The sequence below is a fragment of the Podarcis liolepis genome (genome assembly GCF_965112155.1).
Source record: "Podarcis liolepis genome assembly, chromosome: 4".
Taxonomy (NCBI): domain Eukaryota; kingdom Metazoa; phylum Chordata; class Lepidosauria; order Squamata; family Lacertidae; genus Podarcis; species Podarcis liolepis.
This window is the reverse complement of record NC_139558.1, coordinates 84031730-84040441: the sequence shown is the minus strand read 5'-3', so window position 1 is coordinate 84040441 and position 8712 is coordinate 84031730. Positions and strand designations below refer to the sequence as shown.

At 42.3% G+C, this 8712-nt stretch overlaps 1 protein-coding gene across 1 annotated transcript; it reads left to right on the top strand.

The window, feature by feature from the left end:
• Positions 1-1362: 1362 nt before the first annotated feature.
• LOC310705523 (uncharacterized protein C11orf87 homolog) lies at positions 1363-2102 on the top strand. The gene has a single exon (XM_083500133.1). The coding sequence runs from the start codon at positions 1501-1503 to the stop codon at positions 1963-1965; it is 465 nt and encodes a 154-aa protein (XP_083356259.1). The 5' UTR covers positions 1363-1500; the 3' UTR covers positions 1966-2102.
• The last annotated feature ends 6610 nt before the right edge of the window (positions 2103-8712 follow it).

Sequence of the window (8712 nt, the reverse complement as noted above, 5' to 3'; positions counted from 1 at the left end):
CGGGTTGTTTCAAATGTCGCGTTTTCATGCCCTGGGACCTTAAAAGAGTGAAGGGTAATAAATAATAACGGGATGAGGGACGCGCACGGGAAACTTCTGAACGGTCGCGTAGCTTCGTTTGGCTCAATCGATTATGGATTTGGGAGGAGGAAGAACGCGATTTATTATATTTTTTTAACCATTTAACCGTGTGAGGGGGTGGGGTGCAGCAAAATAAGGTGTTATGGGAACAGTGAGGAGGAGGAGACCCGGGAGAGCGTCGCCTGAGGGGGAGCCAGGCCTCTTTCCCGAGCGCCTCAGCCCCTCCGCCTGAGGGAGAAGAAACAAAAGCCGGTGAGGCGGCGACGACGACGACGACGAGGCACAGGGGGAGCGGCGGGAAGCGGAGCCCAGTCAGAGGCTCCTGGCTGCGTGACGTCACCGCCCGGGCTGGCTATAGGCTGGCCGCTGAGCTCTCCGAAGCGGCGGCGGCGGCTCTGCCCGCTTCATTCAGCGCTTTCCGCAGCCTGTGTGCACTCGGGGGGCTCCCTCGCCAGCGACGCACAGACCGGGCACAACTCCCCGCAGCGGAGGCCCAGGTAAGGGAAGGGGGCGACGTCTCTTATTCGCCGGGGTCCGCTTCCCGGCGGACCTCCCCCCACCCCACCTCTGCCTCTCGTCAGCCTTTTCCCCCCTCAGGGTCTCCTCTCGCGAAACAGCCTGCGGGGTTGGCTTGGCGGGGGGCCGGCGGCCGTGGGGTGGGATGGGGGGCAGCCCCAGAAGGTGCACGAGGAGGGAGGGGGGTCTGCACAAGTCCAAACTTTGCCAGCCTCTGGAACTTGGTCAGGCTATTGGGGGGGGGGGGGACGACACACGCCTACCAAGCTGCTGAGTAATTTGAGAAAATGAGGTTGCCAATGCACTATGGACTATGTATATTTTGGTCTATCTATATAAATTAAAATTTTATATCTATCTATAGATACCCGTATATCTATATGTCTACATATCACTAGAGAGATATGTATCGCTATGTGATTCTCCCTGTTTTTCCGAGATTTGGGAGGCAGCAGGGACCCGATAGGATGCGGTCCTCAATTTCCAGGGCGCTCTCTTGCGTGTTTAAATCGCTCCATCGACAACCCACCCTACCTCAGTCATTGTTCTAGATGCCGCCTGCTGAAGTGTGTTTAGTTTTGGGGGATGGGGGAGACCTCTGCAGCTGGAAAGATTAATTTGAGGTAGCGGCGGTTAAGGGGGGAAATAATAGAAGATGAGAGGGGAGTACCATAATGGTTTTCTTTTAAGCCAGGGAAGACACATTTAATTTTTTCCTCTTTTTTCCATTTTGCAGGCTGGATCTTCCTTTCCTCCTTAGCGAAGGAGAAAAAAAGAGGGAGGGAGCGTGAAGGACTGTGTGAAGGCAAGGCATTTCCCCGAAACATTGCCAGCATCCCAGCTCGAGCATCTGCAGCGAGAGAGGACGAGAGAGGATCCTCGTCTTGACGAAAAGCCTCCTCAATGAGTGCCAAGCTCTCCAAGGAGTTGAGGCTCTCCCTGCCGCCCTGCCTCTTGAATAGGACATCTGGCTCTTCAAATGCCAGTACCACCTGCGTCGTGCAAATGGGGCAGCTCTTCCAGTCTTTCTCTTCCACTTTTGTTTTAATTGTTCTGATCGCCCTCATCTTCTGCCTGATTCTCCTCTCCCTCATTACTTTCCATGTCCACAAGAGGAAGATGAAGAAACGGAAAATGCAAAAGGCTCAGGAGGAATACGAACGGGACCACTGCAGCACCACCAGCGCTGAGGCAGGAGGTTCGTGTGAAATACCTCAAGGAAGAGAAACATCCAGGCTGGGAAGAACCACCCAGGATTCTAATATCCAGTGTACTTCTGCTCCAGAACCACAGAAAACACATCCTGAAAGATCATGTTTGGACAACACAGATACTCCAGGGCTTTTGCACACAGTGGTATTGTCTTGATTTTCTTTCCTTTTTATTTTCTGTGGGGACCTCACCAAAAGACACTGTTTGGTGTTTGTACATATTTGAGTGGTTATCATTATAATCTTGAAGAAGATGAAGAAGAAAAATTATTATTATTATTACTACTACTACTATTATTAATAAGGAAAGAAGCAACCAGAAATCAAACGCATGACAAATTTCATTGCGTTTCTCATTGACTTTTTGCAAAGGGAAGGATGCATCTTTATTTATTTTCCTTTCAGAGAAGACAAGAAAAAGCTGCACAGTGCTACCAAATATAAAGTAATCTGCCCTGAAAGAAAAGGTGCAGACAGTACAATTGTGATGTACATATATAAATGATCTAGATTATATATAACAGCATATCTCTATTTCCCTACCCTTCTTTGTTGGAGATTATCCTTAAGTGTCATGGTATTTAAAGGACTGTATCACCGGCCAAGAATGAAAAAGGGAGGGAGAGATAACGGGGGGGGGGGGGGCAAAAAGGGAGAGACTACTTCTAAACATGCTTTTGGACTTTTGTCTCAGTGGCACTGGCAAAGTGAGGGGACTGTTCTGTTGACCAATTTGCAGTGAAGCATGAAAGATCTGACCTTTTCGTAAGGTTTCTTGTGTCAATAACAGTTCTCCCCTCCTCCTCTTTTCCAACACCATCACTCTCTTTTAAGAGATTGGCATAAAAAAATAAAACCACCTGCCCCTGATTAAGCATAAGCAAATAAAAAATGACCCTCCATCAACTGATGCTGATCTCCTTTTTAATTTTTCTAATTCCTCTCGCTTTCTCTCTCTCTGCAGTATTATATACCCTGTGCCCTGCAAAGCTGCGTATGCCAAACAGACTAGCTATGCTTCTATACCTATATCTATTATCTATGGGAGGGACTGGGGTTGTAACTCCACAGGAATGTTTTAGGTTGTATCTTTCTCTGTTTATCTCTTTAGGCATTTTCAATTGTAACAACCTTTTTTCTTATATTAAATCTGGAATAAGATACCTTTTGTGGTGACCAAAACCAAGGTGATTGCAGTAATTTATTTTTATCCTTGAATCTTTGAAAAAGTTTCCACATTGCTAGTGTTGTAGGAAGTCTTATTTCAGATGACCCTCAGGGTCCCTCCTAACTCTACAGTTCTTTGAGTCTGTGTTGAGATTCCTGCATTGCAGGGGATTGGACTAGATGACCCTCAGGGTTCCCTGCATCTCTGTGATTCTGTGATTTTATGCTACATTCTAAGCACCATCCTTTACCGCATTATTCTTAACTTACAGTTTACCCTTCCAAAAATTCAGTTTTGCATTGGTATAACATTCTTACTGAGATATAGCTTTAGCATCTTCCTATCCAGAATACTGTATGGTTACAACATACCACTTATTCCCTCACAACTGCTCTTCTCTTGTGAGTCCAAACCCCCAAAGGGTGTGTGACAAAATTGTCATTATTAAAACATAATATTTTAGAAGGGGGTGGTGTCCTTTCCCAAACACAAATGACCACAAATTATTTGAGGAAAGTGTGTGGCTGTATGTTGTTAATACTGATAACAAAGGGAACTAAGTTAAACATTGTTAAGTTCCATTAATTTCAATGGGTGAGAGTAAAGTATGTGCCTTCAACTGCCATCCTATATTCATTTAGTTGGTAATAAGTTCCATTGAATAAAGTAGGACTTGCTTCCAAGTAAAGTTTCATAGCACTGTGCTTTAAGTCTCCTCTAGAAGTTAAACTTCAATCCTCTCTACCTACTTACCTGGGAATAAGGTCTTTGAATGAGACTTACTTTTGAATAGGCATGCAAAGTATTGCAATGTTACTAAGGAACAAGTGTAATGGACAGAGTAAATGTGCCCAGGATTGTGATGTTATTAGGGCTTAAATGTGCTCAACTTTGCCGAAATGGTGCCCAAAGGTGTGTGGGGTTGTTGTTTTGCAATTATTATCTCATTTCAGTCAAAAGAAATAGTACTTACAGGAAACGCAGTAGATTTGGTTTAAAATTACTTTAAATCATCATCATCATCAGACATTATTTGCTGCCAGCAAGTGCCATGAGTCAGTCTTGTATATAAGCACACAAAATGTACTAGCCTGCAAAGAAACAAAACAGTAGTGCGCTAGGGGTTGGCAGATAAGATATTCCAAGCTGTGTTTCTGTGCTGGGCACGGAAGAGGTGGCTTCCATCCTCTAGCAGCCTGCTCGGTTTTTATGTTGGGCACAGAGGAGGAACGAAGCACACTACATTGCTCAGTGGCCTGCATGGAATTTCTGGTAATCTATGGCTACCAGGCCAGTACTTAAATACAAGGCTGCTTTAGGTGAGTTGCCTAAATTTCTAAAATCTCTTCTGTACCATGTCTGAGGGTGCAGAATCTCTTAAGTTTGTGTTAATTAATAGCAATACAGTGGAGAAAAAATAAATGAAAGAGGACATCAACTAGATATGCATTACATCCAGAGAGCCTTTAATTTTTAATATTCTATCTTCTGTCCTCTGCACATTCTCTCCTCTTTCCCTCAGTGATGGTGGAAAGCATAATTCTCTTAAAACAAGACATGCCACTTAGATAACTTGATTAAATTAATAGACTTTAGAAGATTGGCCATGGAGTGGGGGAGCTTTAGAAGATGGGCAGTCGAACACATATTTCTAACACATTTGTGTTGCACTGCCACTGTGGCATCAAAATGCAACAAATTTGGCTTATTGATATTTTTTCCATCTTTCCTCCTACTCTTGGCTAATTAGATGAGAAATTGCTGCTGGGCTAGAATCTATGTTTCCATTCCTTTTAGACAAGTACTCTATCCATCTAGCCAGAGGAGACTACTCCAAAAGCTCGGGATGGTTTATCATGCCAAATACACCGTAGCACTGGCAATTAGGTTTAAGCAATGCAGTTATGTAAAACTGGCACCTAACTCCTTAGTTGGGCAGATATGATGATATTATTATCTTTCCTCTCTGCTCTCCCCTCTAATGTGGAATACACTTGCAGTGTAAAGTACACTGCAGGACCAGGATTTTCACCTTAGTGAGTACTAGGCCCCAGTTCCATTGAAACCAGTATAACAATCTAGCCATGAAAAATTAAGAATAACAATTCCCTTTTTTTCTAGGGGACTTGGGCTTTGTTGTTACAAAGAGTCATTCAGGTGATAAATCTGTGCTAGGACTGCAGACTGCAAGTGGTGTCTCACATGGCACAATGCTCTTCCATGCAAACAAAAGGAAGTAAGTCTTTACACATAGAACGCTAAATGCCTGGGAAAGTGTTCCAGCCTCACCTTTGCCCTGACATCTTGTTTTTCTGCAATTTAATTAAATTGTAGAAGCATCCAAGCATGTGAGCCCTGATTATCATTCTGAAGTTGTACAGCCTAGACACAGGTTCACCACATCAGTGAGAACTAGGCTTAGGACACCACTAACTTTAGTTGGACTGAAATCTGTGTGTGTGTGTGTGCGCGCGGGGGGGCAAGCCTTTTAATGTAGATAATATTATTAGGCAGAATCCAATCAAAGGAAGATCTGTTGGTTTTATTTGGAGAGATTTAAGCATGGACCCATTGAAAGCAATGAGACTTAACTTTGAGTGGATTGTTGCTTCTACCACTGATTTTGTGTTTTTGGCTTTGTACAAATTATTACTATTTATGAACAAATTATTATGATTCATACTATCCAAGTAGTGTGAAGTTTACAGGTCACTCCAATGCATTTCAGAATGAAAATTCTGCTTGAGTGTCTAAAATCAATCACCGCCTTTTCTCTCATAAGCACTCAGTGCATGCAGTAATTCCCCAGAGGTGCACTTCCTTTCAAAACTTATTGCAGTTATAAAATTGTACTATTTGTGGGGAAAGGTAAAAAGAGGCACCAAAGCACAGAAATAGCTCTGTATTTGCAGATGCAAATAATAATAACATCTGTTCATTTGCAAAAAAAAAAATGGTTAAACATATATATATTCCTGTCTGCATCAAAATGTAGTTTGTGGCTGAATTTTTCCGCATGGCTATATTTTGCAAGAAGTGAGATACATCTTTTAACTTAAAAAGAGTTTGCTTAGAACAAGGTTTGATTAAAACAGCAACAATGCAGAATTTTTTTATTAAAAAAACCACACAAATTGCCAAATACTAGAAATGTAAGGTACTATAATAAATTACTGTACTAAAGGTAAATGTAAATGTAAGGTAAATGTAAAGTTCCAAGTAACTTTAAAGTACTGCCACTTTAGGGTTCGTATAAACCGGTTTTGGGAAAGCAGAGCAAGATGTGTAGGTTTTCTTTTAATTTCTTATGGAACAATGTGTCATCTGAAGAGTAGCTAGGATGTTTTTTCCAAAGGGACTCGAGGCACAGAGATTCTGTCAAACCAATTGCTTCAAAGCCCTACAGCTACAACTAAACTTTTCCACTTATCATTCAGTATTAATAAGCTGGATGCTTCTCTCTCGGAATCAGAAGAGCAAGGGAAATGGCTTATATTAACTGTCGGTGGGAGACGGAGGAAATCTGTCCTTCTATGCATGTTTACTCAGAAGTAGGTCCTGTTGTGTTTAATTGGGGGGGGGGGTAGTCCCAGGTAAGGCTGCAATCGTAACCCTACTTATCTGAGAGTAAGCCCCATTGCATTAATAGAACGTACATCTGAGTAGACATGGTGAGGCTTGCACTGTAAATCTGTTTAGGATTGTGGCACATGGCTGAGATCTTTTGCACATCTACTTGAGGGCAAGCTATTTAATTCAATAGGACTTTCATTTCAGTATACATACAGAGAAACAGGCTGTAAGGCTATGAACAGATGAGAGCAATCCTATGCAAATGTACTTGGGAGTAACTCCTAGTGTGAACTTGGTAAATTTTACTTTGGGAATGTTGTCGTAGCCTGTGATACGTAGACTTTTGGAGTCTTATTGTGGTTTCTTGCATTGTAAGTTTGTTTGCAGTTCTTCATGTTATACTCCAGGAAGGCCAAAGCGAGCTTCTGGAAATGTGAACACATTTTCATTTGATACTTAACGGATAGTGACTATGATGAGTAAGATATACTCCTGTGCCATGTTTTAGAAATATTTGAAATTTCTATTTTTTAAAGTGTGTGAAAGGGTCTACTTGTGTGCCCAGAGCTCAATCTACAGGGTGTTAGGGGTGGACTGTTCCCCTTAAATTTTGAGACAACACATTTAACTGTTTTTAGAAGGCTATAGACCGGAACAAATGGAAGGAAGTCAAATAATAAGCCTTTTGATTTCATCATGGCTACGTCTGCATTTTCCTCCATAATTTAAATACTGTGTTTAGTCCTTTAAAAAGAATGAGGTTGGGGGACTCAACAAAGCTTCCCTTTGGAGTGAAATTTGCTAAAACTGGACCCTCCTGCAATCGACTGATGGGGAGAAATTTGATTCATACTTTCTGAAACATCAGGAGAACAAAAACAGCCATCCTTCAGATTTTGTACTTATCCAAATTTTGTGATGCAGTTCTCCAAAAAAGCAGTGTTTAGAAAAATACATACATTAGGGGAAATTTTGCATTAAAATGAATGTATTTATGAAAATAACATAATTAGGGGAAATTGCTTGCTTATGAAAATGTGTTTATTCGGAAGAATTTTCAGGAAAATGCTGAAGAATTTTGTATTTTTAAGAGTCAGAACACGAGAAACTGCCCTCTGTCTAAGTCCATTTCACTATTCTATTGACACCAATGCCAGAAGGGGAGTGGCTGCATTAAGGAAATGGACCTCTCTCCCTGCCTGCAGTGAGGCTTTTGTTCCATTTCCACCTTCCATTTATGCTTGTAGAACAGGCAAGCACATCAACTGAGCCAGCTTGCTAGCCATTTCTTTTTGTCATGCCAGCTGCCTGGCAACACCCTTATTTTTATTTTCTCTTTTGCAGTACCAGGCAGGTAGAAAAAAGCAGGAAGATAATGACATTTCTGGGAGGCCACCATCTGTGACTTGGTGGATTGCATTCATCTTTGGTGAAACAGTTGCGTTACATAGTTTTACGAAGCTATGGATTCTGGGTCACAGATGGGGCCATGGAAGCAGGAAGTCATAGCCTGTACCAGTCTACTGGAGCTAAAAGAGGACATATTAGCTTAGGATGTATTGGTTTAAAAGCTTATAATAATGCAGTATCTGCCACTAGGTTAGTAGACATCTGTGGCTTCCAGTCATGTGAAGAGTTGTTGTCTGTAAGCAGCTTAGCATTCCCAGTGGCCTATGCAGGGTTGATTAATATGGGATGCATTTAACTGATTGGCTAGGGGCCTACAAAAGGACTTTGCTGTGCATGACTTCAAGTCCCATGTGGAAAGATTTACAGCAAGGATGGAGAACTTGGATTTGAAGTTGTTGCGACTACTAACTCTCATCAGCCTGGCCAGCATGCCCAATGGTAAGGGTTGATGGGAGGACCACAGATTCCCCACCCTGGCTCTAGTATGCCAGGGAGAAGTGTTCTAACCCAGAGTGGTCCATGCTGTGCTAGTTTGTTCTTTCAGGAGCATTTTGCTATATCTTATTTCCACATATGACAGCATTGAAAAGCACTCCCCATGTCTAAAGTGAATTTTCTCACTTTAGGACTCTACCACCTTCTCTTTCTGCTGCATGTACCGTTCAGGCATAAAGCAGCTACAGTGTTGCTCCTCGTTTTCTGAACCCTCAGCTGACCTGGATTCAGTTCCCAGGTTTTATTTTCAGTAAAACG

What these genes read in the sequence shown, in the direction of transcription:
- LOC310705523 (XM_083500133.1), top strand. Translation starts at nt 1,501, where the DNA reads ATGAGTGCCAAGCTCTCCAAGGAGTTGAGGCTCTCCCTGCCGCCCTGC.